Source organism: Lepisma saccharinum, chromosome 21, assembly GCF_977018435.1.
Source record: "Lepisma saccharinum chromosome 21, izLepSacc3.1, whole genome shotgun sequence".
In the NCBI taxonomy this organism is placed as follows: Eukaryota; Metazoa; Arthropoda; class Insecta; order Zygentoma; family Lepismatidae; genus Lepisma; species Lepisma saccharinum.
Genome location: NC_139249.1, coordinates 27,391,151 through 27,410,149, shown reverse-complemented (window position 1 = coordinate 27,410,149; position 18,999 = coordinate 27,391,151). Strand labels below are relative to the sequence as shown.

The following is an 18,999-nucleotide window of genomic DNA, read 5'->3' as shown; positions in this document are numbered from 1 at the left end:
CTTCGGTGATGAGTCTGAAAGTCGGCCACCAGGCAAGATGTACATTTTTTTTACATACATTCAATAACTTTCAACAGGTCATCAGTGATACACTGCTTATTCCGCATCTGTTGACAAATGGAAATGTTTTTACACCTTGTAGGCTATGTGGATTATTTTTTTTTTCATAAGTTTGCAACACTGTTAGGGTACACGTGCTTTTGTTTACAGAAGGTCTGAAGTTCTATGATTCTCACTTTAGTCTATTTTCGGGTCGCGAGTTACATGAGTCCACAAGTACAAGATTCAAACAATGACCATAGCAGTGAACGTACATTATTGAACTGTTCTTTTCTTTGCCCTTCATTTGTACCCCAGATAGTGTCCCAAACATTGTTGAGGCTCCATCGAAGCAAATTGAAAGAACATTTTGCCAATCAACGCCAAACTCTGACACTGCTAGTGCCAACGTATTAAAAATTGTCTGTGCATCTATACAGAAGATAACTTACGAAGGGCCACTAAATGCTCAACAGGTAACTGTTTAATGACATCAAAAAATCGAAAAACTATAGACATCTGTTAATGATGACCACAATCACTCATTTCATCAGCGATAATGCACACGTTTGTACCAAGTAATGACATTTTCAGCTTCCTTACAAGAACATTTTTCAAACTGCGGATTAGATCATTCTGAATTTGTGGACTTAAGTAAGTGCAATTTTTTGGCCCTTTCACTGAGTGTTCTTTCAAAATGGGGTCATATTTGGAAATTAAATCAACTACATCTAGAAATAACCCCCTGTCGTATGCTTCTTTATTCTCAGTATGACCTCTCAATGGGCGGCCTCCTTTTGTAAGACAAAGAATTATGTGTATTAGCCTCTCCATGATTTGTCGATTTTGCAGTCTTGTTTGTTCTTGCTTTGAACTTGTTCTTGCTTTGAAAGAAAAGCCTTCTTACACTCATCTAATTGGACGTCAATTGGTTTATTGTTATTGTAGTTTGACCAGGAACTTAAGCTTTGCTGGTGTCCTTTAGATTTTTCATGACTTCGAAAACATTCGTTTGCTCTATGCCAGTTTTTAAAACCTCGTGTAATTAATGCTTGATCAAGGTGCCCTCTCACTGATGCATTGTTTGAAGCAAAAAGTCTGCAGTAAAAACAAAATGCATAGTCAACAGCTATACTATATTCCAACCATTTTTAACTGTGAAACCAGCTAGATTGAAAAGCCCTTTCTTTCCCACCTATTCTACTTCTAGGGAAAACCACCAGGTTTGGTTGGTACAGTCCTAATTTCGCCCTTCCATCACATTCTGTTCTGTTATGTAGTATTGCATTCACAGGGTCACAAGGATCTACTGATATGTCAATAGGCTTACGTGGTGTTTGTTCAGCATCAGGAGCATCGAAACAGGATGGTTTGTTACTTGCAAGTTCACCGATACCACTACAACTGGCACTATCACAGGCGTTTGAACTTTCAACTGTCTGTTTTCGATCGGGACCACCGTAGTTTCTTTTCAGTTTTACGACAAACCGATCCATCTTCTTTTAGAGAATAGGCTCACTATTTAAAAAAAGTACGGTAAGTTTACACGAACGAAATATCACGTCCACAAGCGGCAATTTTCATCATATAATGGCTCCTTCGATCATTTCGAGAGACGAATTTGCAACAGAATGCGAAAAGCAAGTACAACGACAGTTGCAACGAAGTAAACTAAGCACCGCGACAGGTTAAGTTTACAGCAGGTTTTATGTATTAATCCACGCAAGAATGGCGATCAGCATTTACCGTGCCTGTCTTGCCTCAAAGCTCCGAGCTGTTCACATCACAGACAGTGAGAAAATCAGCAGTATTGCAGCGGAACTATATTCTGCGCGCACGTTTGCGTCTACATATGCGAAAAGTTGCTGCAAACTTAACCTGTCGCGGGGCTTAGTCGGTTCAGGAAAGAGATTTAAATACCAGCGACAGTGACAAATAAACTTCCAACAATATAGTTGCATTGTCAAAATGTTTACTGATAAGCTTTCTGCCTCACAGAAAGCATACAATAATTAAGCCAAGCGTCAAGTCAACCTTGCAGCAGGTTTTCGCATATGTAGATCCAAACGTGCGCGCAAGAATATAGTTCCACTGAGACGGGTTCTATTCCGACACAACTGCATACTTGCAAGAAAACAGTTATTTAATTTGTAATATACAGACAAAATAATACATCCATTAACAGGTATGGACTTAATTGGTTGCAATAGCTGTGCAGACCAACTTAGAACCGCAGATTCGCCCACTGGAATATGTATTGCGTTGAAAAGACACTGAAACTTTAGAGCGAGTCGATCGAGACTGAATGCGTTGCAGAGCGCGTGGAATCGGTGATACCAGTGTTGCACATTCCACTATTTTAACCCTATGTTTGTTGTAGAGCGGCTAGAATGGCTGAATCTCCTGTTCATTCATTCGGTTTTACCCGAATGTTATTTTGGGCTTCATCCGAAGCGAAATGCTCTTCAAAGTCAAGCAAGTTGTTTTAAATGCATAATCCTCCTTGCGGCAACAAGATCAAAGTAAAACAGGGCGTGAGGTGATTTGCCGTCAATGTGCGCACGAATTGTATCACGGGTGTTTAATGATTTGCAGTTTGAGTTTAGCAAGAGGAAACGATTGTTTGACGACAAAAGAATCTCCGCGGTATTAAAAGATATCGCAATGAGAAGAAACATGTTTATTATTTGGACGAGAGGTCCTTCAACTCGGTGGGTCGGGGAAGGGGGAATAAAACATGGAAGGATACCACCATGCAAAACCACCGCCAGGGCTGAAGAAACCGACGATGAGGGGAAGGGGGAGGCTTATTGTTTCACCCACTGGCGGCAATGAAAGCTTTGTTGAAGGCGCATATTTACTGTTCCGCGCAAAGAAAGGGAAGGGTGATTATCAGCAAGAAATGGACAGACCAAGATTTGAATCCTGGTTTAGTGAAGTGATTCATAAATTGAAACCACAGTAATAGCGACGGACAATGCACCTGATTGTATATATCACCAATAACAAATCATGCTTTTTTGGTGGTATAACTTGAAGTGCGTGTGTCTTACAGTAGCGGATGTATTGCGAACGAAGCAACCACGTTTTTCATAAATGTATTTCTTTCTAAACCAAAAGGGGTGTAAGGGGTGACCTTCCACGTAGTACACCCAAATGTCAACCTCACTTCCACGTTAGTACACCCTGGACTGAAGACTAACGAGGCTCTGGCGACTGACCCCATGGCCAGTATAATTTTGTTTGTATTGTCCTGTTGTCCTTATGTGTGCTGAGTGCCCATTTACAGCCTCAGCTTTTAACAGAAGTCAGAACATTTTAAGATTTTTAATTATTCAACGTTAGAGTTGTTCTTTGTAATGATAAGGGGCTGGCCCCCGTATAATGTGACGGGAGCAAAATAGCCTAAGTGCTGACGCTCCCACAATTTTAAAATCAAATTCAAAATTCAAATTTCTAAACCAAAAACAATAATTTGTCATTAAATTCAAGAGGGGCCTATTGTTGTTTACTTTTATCCGTTTATTTTTCGTTTTGCGTGCTCGAAATATACACACATGATCTCATGTTTAGAAGTTATTTCTCTCTTATATTAATGACACATTTATTAAATAATATATGCGCAGAAAGTACTTTGAAAATTTTATGTTTCAGGAGACAAAGAGAAGCAAAAATACATTCCACTTGACATGCATGCGGGTTTTGATGTGTTGTGCGGTTGGCAATACTGTGGATTTTCTCAGTGTCTGCGATGTAAGCAGCTCGGCGGTTGAGGCAAGACAGGCGCGGAAGATTCTGTGCTGAGTTCTCGCGCGGATTGATACACAAAACCTGCTGCAAACTTAGCCTGACGCGCGGCTTAGTTGATTGTGAGAATGGAGGGGAAGGCGATTGTTGGCAGCAAATATGTTACTGTAACATTGTTGTTATTGTTATACATAGCGTTCAGTAAAGAAAATACCCTATTTCCACAAATATAGGTAAGTTTTAGACCAATATTGAGGAAGGGGGGGGGGATTCGGGGATAAACTCGGCGAGTTCAATATTTCGAATAATCTCTACTTTTAATAATTTTGCCTGGAAAAAGGAAGATGCCGCTTATTTTCTCTCTTATTGAAATATCTGTCTTAATTCTCTTTGATAAAGCAGCTCATTAGAGTGTGCCTAGGCACACCCGTCACACACCGTAGCTACGCCTATGACTGCAATTGATATTGTTCATTTCAAGTCAAGTTCATTTTGGAAATCGAGAGAAGTTTTTCCATGTACAAGGCATCTCTTGTCCAACAACCGACAATCATTCATTTTTGAAAAAATGCATATGATTTTCATTGTGTACTGCAACTCGATACTTAAAGCGACAAAAAGTGAACTTTCTTACTTGTACTACCATACGCAATGAACATGTGATAGATACTGTAACGTTAATTTGTAATTTGAATTTCTCTTGGTAGTTTAAAAATTTGTTCTACAAATCTTTCAGAATTTTTAGGTCATTTTTGTAAGTTTAAAGGGCATTTTCTTGCATGTATTAGGTCATAAATGCATTTTTAAAGGTCATTTTTGGCAATTTTAAGGTCATCAAAATCCTAGAATTAGTTATTAGAAACCCTCCAAATTGAAAATTCTGAATCTGTATATCTTCCCCGCTCACACACATTCCCATGAACTGTCTCTTCCCCTTCTTCTCTCCATATTTTTTTTCTTTACTAAACTCTGCGACTTACGAAGACAAACGTCTTAAATACAACGACAGGGGTCCCGGGTTCGAATCCCGGCCTGGGCGTTCTTTGTGAGTACCCTTTCATCAGTTCCATCATCATTCATCTTTGCGAATAGTTAAAAGTGACACGAAAACGAAGCAAAATACACCGAATCAATCAATCAATCAGTGGTTCTCAACCTTCGTGAGACTGCGGCCCGGTAAGTTCTTTTTTAAAAAAGAAAAAAGTCACCTCAATCTCAATAATATGGGTGCGGGGATTTTACGTCGGGATGGATTTTGCGGTAAGTGTTGCCAACCCCACTTACACTTCTTTACCTGTTCTACTGATAATATTACTCGTAAATATCTTTGTAATTTTTAAAACTGTGTACATTAATCAATAGGTGTCCTTGTAATTAAATCTTCATGAAGAAACTATGGTATAACCATAGAAGGTAATAATCATTCCATTACGGCTAGACTACACAAATATAAATATTTATTAATTAAAATTGTTGCGCAAACTAAATTGACAAACTTCTCGCGGCCCGGCGGTTTAGAAACACTACTCTAAAGCAAACATCAGCTAGCAAAAGAGTAAATGGCGATGTCCCTCTTGGCATCTAATATTAAGAATGGCGCAAAGACCTTCTTAAACTGGAGATCTCTCTCTTTTGATGCCTAATCGATTGTCCCCGAACACATCGGCTAAAACCAACGAATAGCCTTCAATGGCCTCAACAGACGACATCTAAAAGAAGGATCATCGTTGATCCGCCACTGTTTTATTTGAGTTTTGTTATTTAGCGTCTCTTTTCTTCCAGTGTTTCTAATTGAGTTAAGTGGGTGCAATGCCAGTACCGCAGTAAAGAGAATCTGGTAGTGTTGTAATGATATATAAATTACGAATTGTAATTATTGCTTCATGGCCTTCAAACTAAATCTCACGATAAATATTTCATGACCAAGAAAATGTCAATGTATAAATTTCAAATCCGCATGGAGAAGGGATTCGTCAGAATCTCTATCGTAATGTACGGTAATGAATAGAGCCCGGAAGTTGGGCAAAATGCCTCTTTTTATCTACTGCATATATTGATAAAAATTTTCCGGATATACGTTTTTTATGTTGTTTCGAATGTTTTAGAAGTCTTTTCATTTTGCCTATTTGGGACCCCACTGCCTATTTTTAATTATGCCTTTTTTTGCCTTTTTCAATGAAATTTGACCATTTTTTAAAAAAATATGTTGGCATTTATTTTTCTTCCGTTTATTATGTGAATAATTTTCGCTTTATTTAAGTAATATTGAACTCACGCATGTTTCAACATTGCTGAAGGAGAAAAGTGTGAGAAAAAAGTATTTCATGCTCAGTTAGGATATTGCCTTTCGGTTAACATTTCCTTGTGCATGATTGACTGCTGAAGTGGAGAGGTTGATTTCGAACACAAAGAAGATATTTCTGAAATCTCCCTCTCGAACCCCGAAAATTTCAGGAAGTTGCGCCTGAGCTCCGCAACTAGTCTTGACAAGATGGGGAACCTGGATATCAGCAGCTATATATTATGCTAACAACCTTGAAAAAATCAGTGAGGTGATCGATGCTCTTCCAGAAAATGAAGCGGCTTCAATTCGTGAAGTGAAAAACTCCTGCGCTATTCAGAACTGAAGAATGAACTGTCGTTTATTTTTGCACATTATTGTGCATTGCCAGAGACAATTACAAAGCTAGAAAAGAGAGGTGAGACTCTTGTAGCATCCATGAAAATCTTCGAGGAATCTATGCAGCAGATGATGGAAGTGCCAGGAGAAAAGGGGTCAGCTGTTGCGGAAAAGTGCAAACGTGTAGTGAGTGCAAATAAGGACTTGAAACAATTGAAAACAATTTGTGATATTCTAAAAGGTGAAAATGCTGTTACCAAAATGAGTCCAGCTACATTAGCTTGTTTTATGTATGCTCCAATAACTTCTGTCGAAGTAGAAAAATCATTTTCTATGAAACAATCTCTCTGACAGACGACTATCAATGAATGTTGAGAACTTAAAAAACACCTTGTAGTTATGTGTAATCAAGACGGAGAAAATTGAAATGCTCTTCCCAATGTACATTTTAACATTTTGCCAGAAATTATAGATAAAAGTAAGTGACTTCCAAATGTGCCTTTCTTCGCTTTATTTTGCCTTTTTTCATTTTTAGTGCCTATTTTCCACATTATAAATGCCTTTTTGCCTGCCTATTTTAACGAAAATAAATGCCTGAACTTCCGGCCTCTAGTAATGAAACTAGGGTGTCCATAAAGCGGCACAACAATTTGTACGTTTGTTGTTTACTCACTTTCACTGCTACCTGCTAATTATGCTACATCTTCAACAGTGCCAATGTTATTCTCTTACTCTTTTTGGAGAAAACATTATTTTCACTTCTCTTCAACAGTTATTAGCATCTAAACTTGTGAAGCGATATATCGTGTTTCTGCAGTCGCCATTTTTTAAGGATCATGTCAGACTCCTCTTGCTGCCTTCGCGAACCGAGGACGTAAAAAATCTTATGGTAGTTTCCAGTCGGAGGTCCATTGGCAAGTGAGGACGTACCTACCCTGTGAGACTGGTGAAAGGTCAGCACTGGTGGTAAATACATTTAACGAAGACCACGACCGCACCTTCTCGTTTTCTTGTCCCATAGTCCTCTCGCCGCGCGCGCTCGTGTTCAACATCTGCCTCTCCCTCTCGTAGTTTTTCAGCCCCCGCTCTCGTTTCCTCGACCCTCCCCTTCTTACCTAACCAGCGCTGCTTCATCCATTACCAATGCATTTGCCCGCCCACGCACTTTGCAAACGGCAGAAACCTTCCGGTATGCTCCCGTCAAAACATCGACCCGCAGGTGTCAGAGAGAGCACGCACACTTCGTATATGTGGGTCACGCGGGATCGAACGCACTTGAGCTCGGTAGCGGCAGAATCGCCGGCAGTGTGCGTATATTTTGAAACCAAACTGCAGCTGCGTTTACGCGTGGTTGGCGAGTTACTGTCCGTGCACGTTACCGTGCAAAATCATACTTGTTACTGTCCCATCATACGCATTTATGCATAGCTGCAACTGTGTGCAAATTCGTTTTTTAATGTGTGTACATACAATATACCAAGGGCAGAAAAATATAGGGCTCCCGGTCTTCATGGCGTAAAAATATATATTTTTCATTACTTCAAGTTCGCTTAAGGAAATTTCCATTACTTTTTTATTAGATAACGAGTAAAGTGTGTTTTTTAATGTTTGTGTGTTTACTCTATCATGTGCATCATTAAATGAGAATAATAAACATGCCATTATAATTTTTTTACACTGTAGCTAGTCAGATGTTAAAATATGGTAGAGTCGTCCATATACAGAGCATTCCCTGACATTCGCTACGAGACTCAGCGGCAAGTTGCCCGGCATCAGCGCTTGTCTTTCCCGGTGAACGGGTCAGCGACAGTCGCTAGAGTTGGCTATTAAAAGTACAGTTTTCATATTGTGTACTAACCTTGACTACAGAAGGTGTTGAAAATTATGTCCCTCTGCTGCAACACATCCTGGCATCTCCGAAGGAAATTGGCATTTACACGTGCAAGTTCGTCTACTGTAATTCTCCCGATTTTTCGTACAATATTGTCTTTTAACTCACGGATGGTGTGCGGATTGTCTTTGTATACTTTATTTCCCCATTTTTCTTTCCACTTTTATTCAGAACTGACCCTGTTACTCTAAACTTTTTTTAATATAAGCGACTGTCGCGGACCCGTTCACCGGGAAAGACAAGCGCTGATGCCGGGCCGCTTGCCGCCGAGTCTCGTAGCGAATGTCAGGGAATGCTCTGTATTAGAATGTATAGGATATCTATCCATGCTGTTACTGGTAGTTTTCTTTGGAAATACTAATTAATTAAATGTTTTAAGATCTTAGTTGGATTCGTGGCTTTCTATGTGCATAAAAAAGGGAGGGCTGGCTCCTGAGAGAAAAAGGGGTTGGTGCCTAATTTAAAGTTGTTTTTTTTTACCCCTGCTGTATGCTGTTATCTTTTTTAGCATATTCTCTTGGTTTTGATTTTATTATACTCTGCAGTTTTCTTTGCATTATTTTGCATGGAGTATTTTCAAGTTGGGTCATTTCATGCCAACTGACCAGATTTTGGAAATCGGCCCCGCCTCACCATCTCAGATTTTGATGAAATTTGGTACAGGAGTTGGTCTGAGGCCTAAATGAAATTATGCAAAATTTTAGCTCAGTATCTCCTATACTTTGCCCAAGGTGCTGGCAAAGTTATCAGAAGGCATGTTTAGCTGCCTCCTGTGCAGCCATAAATGGTCTCAGAAGTCCAAAAATGACATCTCTTATACAACTTTTTGTGCAGATTTCAAAAATGAAGTCAATTTGACTCCAAGCTCCGTAGTTTTCTTGCAAATGTTGGCTAAAAATAGGAAAAAATTCACGGTGACATCTGGCTCAACAAACTTCACTGCCTTACAGCCTGGAAAATAACAAGTCTACAGTTGCTGTATTTTGCACTTTGATTTAGAGTTACATAGAGAGTACTAGATTAAAATCACAAGTTTCTCAATTTATTAATGTCCAACTTATTAAGGTGGAAAGATTGACCGGAAACTGAAAAAACACAAAAAGCACCATGTTTGAGGCTCTGGATGAACATGATGGCAGTTAAATATTGTCCTTTAATGAGTTTCACTGAAAAGAGCAAAGAAAAATACCTTAATGAGCAAAAAATCATCATGGTGACCCCCCATTTTCTAAAAATAGAACACCTAGTTCTACACCTTGAAATACAATATTTGTTATTTCGGAGAACTATGTTCATTTTTTGGAAGCCCTCCTACGTTATCTAATCCAGTAGAGCAGCTGTTAGCTAAATTTTATGGACAAACAATAGTCGGAATTTAAAAAATGAAGCCACTTTGAGTGTTATGCCCTTGTCATTACATTGCAATTATTTGACATTATTGGAAATATTGTATATGTTCATTTTTATAATTCACATTGCACTATAATTATGTATCATTCAGGTAAAATATTGTGTTTGTTCATTTTTAATATTTAATATGATGTCACAGACAATCAGTATAAAATGGACAAAGAGACTAACCTTTATGTGCCAAACTTGCATTTGTTGTGGGTAAGCAAAAAATCTGTCAAAAATAGTAAGACGTAAATCGTGGAGTTTCAGAAAGAATGGTAAGGACTGCCAAGGTGTTACACCAGAAAGATGGAGTTCTTGCCATGCCTGCTAAGGAAAAAGGCAGACCTTTGCCTTCAAGAACCAAAGAGCTTGGTCAGAGTTTCTATCAGGATGAAGAGTACAGGAGGATGTGTCCAGGCATGAAGGATAAAGTAACTGTGAGTATAAATGGTGTCAAAATGCAAAAAGAGAAACAGCTCTTGCTATGCAATTTGAATGAGCTGCATGTGCAATTTCGGAATAAATATCCTGATGTAAAAATTTGCATTACAAAGTTCTGTCAGCTTAGACCTGAATGGTGCATTACTGTTGGAGCAGCAGGGACACACAGTACCTGTGTGTGCATGATGCATCAGAATGTGAAACTCATGCTTGCTGGAATATCACTGAAAACAGAAGAATACAAAACACTCATCAGCAGAATTGTTTGCAATATGGAGTCAAAGGAATGTATGTTATATCGTTGTGAAGCATGTCCAGGGCAAGATGCAGGTGTTGATTACCTTTGGCAGCTGCTTAAGCTGAAAGCACAGATCCGGAAGATATAGTTGAATTTAAGCAGTGGTTCCACACAGACAGAGACACACTGATGACAAATCAGCTGACAGTTGAGGAGTTTGTTGCTGATTTGAGTGAGAAAATTTACAACTTGTATGCACATCATTAGATTGCTAAATATCAAACAGGACATCTAAAGGGGTTAAAGGAACAACTGCAGCCAGGAGAATTGATCATACTCATGGACTTTTCTGAAAATTACTCATTTGTAATTCAAGATGCTGTGCAAGGGTTTCATTGGGAAAACAGCCAAGCCACGGTGCATCCATTTGCAGTTTACAGCAATGAGAATGAAGGCGTACAGTGTCAGAGCCTGTGCATTATCAGCGACCACCTTTCACATAATGCTGTAGCTGTTTGTGTTCATTGCTAAAGTTCTCCAGTTTCTTAAAGCTACTATTCCTGAAATCAGACATCCACTATTTCAGTGATGGTTCAGGAGCACAGTACAAGAATTTCAAAAATATTGCAAACCTTTGCAGTCATTTCAAAGACTATGGGATAACGGCTGACTGGAGTTTCTTTGCTACATCACATGGAAAGTCACCATGTGATGGTATTGGTGGCACGTTGAAGCGATTGGCGTAAATGAAGAGTCTATAGGACCATTCCAGAATTTCCATTGGCCACAACAAAGGGACATGTGTTGGGTGCCAGAGATCCACATAATCTGCATTGTTCCTGCACCAACTATCTCTTCATTAGGAAGAAACTACACTTTCCCTCAGAAAAATGTATCAGCAATTCCAGCAAAATTTATCACAATAAAGTAGTAAAAATGTGCACAGCATTGGCTTGGGATCCATAAAAGAAACCCAACTCGGCTTGGGAACCGGCTAGAAACCCATCTGCAAACTTTGAAACCTTGAAAACAAGCCCTCTTCTAATGGATAACTGGCTACATACCCATCTACAGGCTTGGGAACCTCGACCAAATATCCATTTGGCTTGTAATCCAGCATGATAAATGTTCATGCTCAACAGGTGGTGGATGGGAGGGCCCGTGGCTGGACCTGCCTGACTATCGGGCATGTCCTCTAGGCGATGAGGATACCATTTCCATACAAATAAAATAGTATGGAGTTGAAGTACAAAAGGCACCATGGACCAACGCAGGATTACTTGTCATTTTGTGTGTAATATATACATGGACGACTAGTTACAAATTGCACATTTTAGGCTTCTCATATCTCAGAAAACATGCATATCACTCAAAGTGGCTTCATTTTTTAAATTCAGACTATTGTTGTCCATAAAATTTAGCTAACACCTGCTCTACTGGATTAGATAACGTAGGAGGGCTTCCAAAAAATGAACATAGTTCTCCGAAATAACAAATATTATATTTCAAGGTGTAGAACTAGGTGTTCTATTTTTAGAAAATGGGGGGTCACCATGATGATTTTTTGCTCATTAAGGTATTTTTCTTTGCTCTTTTCAGTGAAACTCATTAAAGGACAATATTTAACTGCCATCATGTTCATCCATAGCCTCAAACATGGTGCTTTTTGTGTTTTTTCAGTTTCCGGTCAATCTTTCCACCTTAATAAGTTGGACATTAATAAATTGAGAAACTTGTGATTTTAATCTAGTACTCTCTATGTAACTCTAAATCAAAGTGCAAAATACAGCAACTGTAGACTTGTTATTTTCCAGGCTGTAAGGCAGTGAAGTTTGTTGAGCCAGATGTCACCGTGAATTTTTTCCTATTTTTAGCCAACATTTGCAAGAAAACTACGGAGCTTGGAGTCAAATTGACTTCATTTTTGAAATCTGCACAAAAAGTTGTATAAGAGATGTTATTTTTGGACTTCTGAGACCATTTATGGCTGCACAGGAGGCAGCTAAACATGCCTTCTGGTAACTTTGCCAGCACCGTGTCTCTGGTGAGGTGTCTCAAGGTGGGGGCATTTTGTGCAAAGTATAGGAGATACTGAGCTAAAATTTTGCATAATTTCATTTAGGCCTCAGACCATCTCCTGTACCAAATTTCATCAAAATCTGAGGTGGTGAGGCGGGGACTATCTGATCAGTTGGCATGAAATGGCCCAGTTATCTTTATAATTTATTGCAATTAAATTGCCCTTCTCATTTTATCATTTTTGTGACAAAAGATTTGTTTTAAGAGTTGCAAAGCAGGGCAAAACACCCCTGTTAATGAAAGGCTTTTCTATTCTATTCTTTCGAAGGGACGCCGAACTGGAATACAAAATTGTGCCTTCCTATTAGGCCAACGATTTCGTGCCTCAGATCAAGAGGTACCAAATTCGGTTCTTGGTTGAGGAAACCATACGAAGTGGTTCGGATTGTACTTAAATGTACGTCCAGTCTGTCGAATACCGAATCAGTCCATTTTTTTTAACATCTACACAGACGTGATTCTCAATGATTTCCCTGCAGTTCTTTAGCGATTACACTTCCCAAGATATTTATAACATGAAAGTTGCCGCACAACAAGCAAGCAACTCAATATGTGCAGATAAGCGACACGTGGCTCTTGGAAACCAGTCCTCAGAAATAAATGGAACCTTCCGAAGCGACAGGACAAGCTGCACGTGTTGCTTGTCACTCGGACTGGGCCATTTTTTCAGTGGCTTGCATCATGTCACCTCAGCCTGTTGTTTGCACATCGCTGTGAATGCTTATAGATTAAAGGGCACTTGTCTTCTGTTGCTTCAGTCTGAATGTTTACTTAAGTGTTTGTCTTATGGTCTCAGCCTGGCATAGATGTTCCTTTGTGAGATTTTCATTCAGAGTCCCCACAAGTCTATTATTCAGGCAGGCAATTTTTAACATTGTGTCTGTTTACTCTCCCATTTCTCGAAAACCCTGCATAGCTCCCACCTTGTGCCATCATAATTTAGTGTACTTCACGTTTTGGCCTATGTTTTTCCAGTTAATCCTGAATTTTCAAACTTTGAGGAGAGAGGGTGTAGGGACAATTTTATAATACTAATGATAAATCCAGCACCAAAATTACCACAAAACAAGCATTTGTCAAAATTTTTAGTGGAGATTGCAAAACGTAGAGAAGAGGGAAGGTACTAGGAGACTGCATTGGGGCTGTGTGTGTATAAATTGATTGGTAATTTCAAAGTGTGTTTTATGTCTGCTTTATGCACAAATAGGCTAATTGAAACTGGATTTAAAAATGGGATCTGAACTACTATGTTCTTTCACCGGAATCGAACCCAGGACCCCTTGATTGCAAGGTGATATGCCATCAGGAGACCCTAAATCATTGAATAGTAAACCTAGGTGAATTCCATTGTGAAAGTGCAACATAAATTTTGTGTTGTAACCTTTCCCATTCGCGATAACACAGAAAACCTGGATTACTACCAGAAAGTGATTAATGGATCATGTACTTAAATTGTATACATACTAAGTCACGGAGTAATGTGAACTTCATCTTTTACACAATTTTTTTACACACTTTTACCTATAAAGGTATATAGTGAAAAATATAGCAACAATTGGCCCATCGGTGCTGTTTTCAGCCTTTCTAGACCAGGGTACACTACATCTTTATTTCAAGTAGCTCCCCACTTGTCCTCATAATGCAAGGTCGACACCATGGATGTCCGCAGAATCTTTTCCAAAAAGGCAAGATAGACATCGCATCACTGTTTCAGTTAAATTATCGCATTTCTGCAACGATCTGTACCAGTTTACTTGTAATCCTCCTCAATCCCTTATAGTAATTAACGGAAATTACTGTGAAATATATGATTTTTAGCTCAATATAAAAGTAACTACACATTTCACTGAATTAACATTTTTTATATTTCATTATAATTATTATGATTGTTTTAAATAGACAAAATGTAATAACGATTCACATATTTTAGTTCAAAAATAATGAATATGAAACATTTTACAGAATCCATAAAAAAAGCCTCATATGGCATAGCACATAATTGGCTCAGATGCACATTACACACATGCATGTGCACATGCACACACACACATACGAGTTCTATATCTAAGGCCTAAGCATTTCTCAAGCTACAACAGAAGTTCCCTATTATAAAGAATCTAAATAATATTGCCAGCAGCAATATCTGATCGCAAATATGGAGAATATATGGAAATAAGTAATTTATATTATCCCTTAATAAAAGCGATTTTAAAAATATCATCATGTTTTTACCTCTAACAAGCTGTGGAACATACTGAATTTTAAAATTTGTGTATTTGATAATTATTGACAGTTTAAATGTAAAAGCTCGTAACATTTTTTCATGCCGTTGCAGACCCATGGAAGAGCATAATGAATGTCCGCCAACCAAAGTTTATGAACCACTGACGCTGACACATGAATGCACACACATACACAAGAGATCGCAAAACAAAAGTTCTTGTAGTAACAAAAGCATGTGTGTTTAAACTGTAAATCTAGTACATACATTAAAATAAACATTTCTCTACACTTTATGATTATATGTATTGAAAGTGATTTTTCCTTGCCTATCTTGCAGGACTATCATGTTTTGTTTCTCTACAATCCTGATGAGAGGTGTGTTGTGTATGACTTGGACTCCGAACTCCCATTCCCAACATATTTTCACAAATATGTCACAGAGACTTTTCGTACTGACCAGATCTTAAAGCCAATGTACTTTAGGTAAGTGCAGAAGGGTGGAATGCCCTACATCATGCTTTTTGATTTCCATTTTGTAGTATTGAATATGGCAATCATATCAATTTTATCTCTCCACTTTCATGGAATGGATGTGTTTTTCTTAACTATAGAGTAAACATTTTTTCAAAAGAAGTAATATGAAAATGAATGAAGTAATATTAAATTACATTGCAAGCAGGTTTTTGTATGTGCATAGTTTTTCTTCTAAGTTATGTATGTACACCCAACGGCAAAATAAGTAGGCAAATTGTCCATCACCATTTTCATTCAGTCCGTTTTCCACAATATGGTGATCATGAATTGAATTAAAAACGTCATTAGGCAGAGGACAACATCTGCTTTGTATCAACAGAAATTCATTCCTTAAAACAACACAGGGTGTGGAATAAAGAGAAATGAAAAGAGTGATGGACAATTTGCCTACTGTTATCTTTGCCGTTGACTGTACGCTGTAAAAGTCTATATGTAATGGACACTAGGCATATATTTAATTTTCTTAGAATTACTTTATAATTTCAAGGTTGAATATTATTTTGATTTAGCTTGTTTGTTATTTCATAGTTATGTCTAAACTGCTGGAAATTACCTGATTAAGCTTTAAAGAAATGATACATTTGTAAAATAGTGTTTATAATCTGATTGGTAATATGTGGTTGAAAGTTTTAACCCCCAAACATGTATTTATTAAACATTTGAGCATTTCATATCTTGATCATAGAGTCATCTGTAAAAATAGAACAAAATCACTTCATAATGTAATGCTTGTTCTTTTCTGTAAAGTAATCGTTTTCCAAAGCCAAAATCCATTGCAATCAATTAGCTACATCCATACATCTGAACATGGGCATCATGATGTTTGGGGGGTGGGGGTGGCTAGAGCTGGTCCAATGACGCCTTCCTTTCAAAATTCCAAAAGTTTCCCTTTCACTTTCGAAGATTTTCGAGATCGATATGAGTAAATGTTAATAACAAAATAGTACAAGTATGCCAGTGGTGTGGAAAGCAAAAGAATAATGAAGTTTTTTTTTCCAAAACTTGAAGTATTACCATGCAGATGTAATAATCAATTGGAAATAAATTAGTTCGTTAATACTATTTAGTTGATAATAATTGTTATTTATTCCTATATTTCTACGTAATTATATATAAACATACACACATTTCTAGGAAGAAATGGATAATAAGGCATGCCATAGGTATAAATTTACACCTCACAAATTGCTGTAAATAAAGCAATTTGTTGGCAAGTGTATGTGCATGATGCTTAACTCCTCATCCTGCAGGTACTTCAGGGTGGTTCCGGCTCCACTTTTTCTTCAGAAGTTTGCATCAGATCGACGTCATATGAAACGAGAGGATGGGACATGGGTAAAACCACCCCCAGACTATCCTCCTATTACTCTACCAGGTAAATATTTACATCTTTAATCTAGAAATAATGGAAATATCTTCACTTCCATGTAATTGTGCACTTTGAGTGATGCAAAGAAAATTATTCCCATTACCCAATTTAATAATACAACTGTGCAATATCTAAACTATGTTTTTTAATATCTTGGCTTTTATTTTTATTACTTAATTATAATGTTTCAATGGTGAATCATAATTTCTATCAGCTTTAACACCACTGATTTCATTGAGAAAGAAATGCAAAATTATTTTGAATTCTATGAAATAGCAAATTCTTGTGTTTGTACAAATATAAAATAAAACCCTTAATCTAGCTTCTGCTAAAAAGATCAGTTAGGGGTCATTCCACGTCAATTCATCCAGGCCATGTCACCCATCATCTCCGATTTTGATGAAATTCGGTATACTTATAGATCTTTTAATGCTGATTACAAAAATTACATTTATTTTTAGATTGGTCAAGGGGTTCATAAGTTACGCGCTTTTTAAAATCTCCGTGTACGCCACTTGCGGCTCCACTTTGAATGACACGCATTAGGTTATAAATTATGGTATCTTACCTCAGGTTTGCCGTAGAAACTTCAAGTTTCTTTTCCTTTGTTCAAAATAGTGCAAACTTTTATTTAAATAAGGTTTCAGATGATTGTATTAATAACCATGTATTTTTATCTATAGTTTCATGTATTTTTTTAGAAGAAAAAATGACTAACTTCAAGAGCGAATTTCGTGCAATGCCCCCCCTTCAATTTCCCCCCAATTTTATATGTAGGTAGCTCAAAATGTGTACTAATACCTGATGAAAAAATTGGGATGGGCGGTTCAGAGACAGGGTGATAAAAGAATCATTTGCATCAAATGACATTAAAAGTTAATCCTATTAAAAATGCTTATGTATTTAGCACAAAGCCTGAAGTTCAATATGTTTTAAGGTATAATATTCAAAATTTCTGTTCACTATGTGTGAAGATATGCATAGGCGTAACCTGGCGGGGGAAAGGGGAGCATTCGCCCCTTCAAAAATTCATAAATTAATTAAAATTTACAAATAATAATTGCAGCGGAACCCTGATTTCAAGTTCCTTGATTTTACATTGTCCTGCATTTTGTATTCAATCTTGGTGGTTCCAACATAGCAAATTGCTAAGAAATTTTCCTCCGTTTTACATTTTCTCGCATACTAAGTTTTTTCAGCTTGGTCGCCTGAATAACATAAAATCGACGTTCCACTTTATCTAAATCAGTTTCAACTGTCTTCAATTTTTTAAGAAATATAATCATCATTATTAGCATCCCCAAGTTTAGCAAATTATCTTCGAGAACATTGTTTTTGTGCATTTTATCTCAATATGGAAGTTCTTTTTTTGGCTACTCTTCACGGGGATACATAATATGAAGTTAGAATTAATAATACACATTTGTGCTGATTGAAGTTTTTCCATGGAAATTTTGCCATATACCACAGAAACTCTTGTGACGGGCTGGTTGGAAGAGTTAAAACAAGTGCGGCAATGATGTACCAATTAGAAATAGTATTCAAGGCATACATTTCTTATTAATCATGTAAGGTGAAATGACAAAACGTGCAGTACGATGTGTCAGCGATTGCAAAGTACTAAACAACAGAACCAGGAAAATTAAGTATACACTATTTTGAACTTAGGCTACAGGTTCGGTAAGTTACTTTTTACAAGTAACAGAGTTACAGTTACTCATTTAAAAAACTAACTCAGTTACAGTTACTGGTACTTTGAAAGTAATTATGAGTTACTTTACAATTACTGTGAAAGTAACTTACAGTTAACAATCTGATTTGTGTAAAAATTACACAAAATCAATGATCGTGAAGACTTGAGTGTTTTATTTATGTTTCTAGTACATAATATGCCTTCATATATTTACATTACTACTGCAAATAAATGATGGAACACAGAGTCAGCCTTGCTTGAACGATTTTAATTAAGAAATCATTAGTATGCTAACCACGGTATATTGAATATGGTGTCATTGATTCCACTTGCACCTATTTCTTTCCCCTCCATTCCAATATCAACAAGGCCCACTCCTTTGACAATGACTTTTTCGTAGCTTGAGAACCACATTCCAAACGAACGCAGCAGACCACCAAAAACACTGAAGTTTTCACACATAATTAAAAATGAATTGAAGTAAAGCGTGGATATTCTAAAGTTAGCATGCAACAAATCATAGCTTCCTTGCCAGGCCAGCAATTCCAGTCGCTAGTTACAGTTAGAATTCCTAAATAAAAAGTAACTGTTACTTGCAACCAGTTACTTCGAAACACTAGTTGTTTAACAGTCAATGCAAAATAATAATAGCTGATGAAATAAGTTTTGTATAACTGGGTGGTTTGAATGTTGTGAGGAAGTTTATTTCTGAATTCCAACTCTAAACAGT

At 37.5% G+C, this 18,999-nt stretch overlaps 1 protein-coding gene across 1 annotated transcript in view; it reads left to right on the top strand.

Moving 5' to 3' along the window:
- Window positions 1-18,999, top strand: part of LOC146004117 (uncharacterized) — a 127,309-nt gene that overhangs the window by 101,124 nt on the left and 7,186 nt on the right. The window contains exons 8-9 of the mRNA XM_083142781.1: window positions 15,011-15,156; window positions 16,458-16,582. Of these exons, the coding sequence (XP_082998907.1) occupies window positions 15,011-15,156; window positions 16,458-16,582 (271 nt within the window). The remainder of the gene's footprint in view (window positions 1-15,010; window positions 15,157-16,457; window positions 16,583-18,999) is intronic.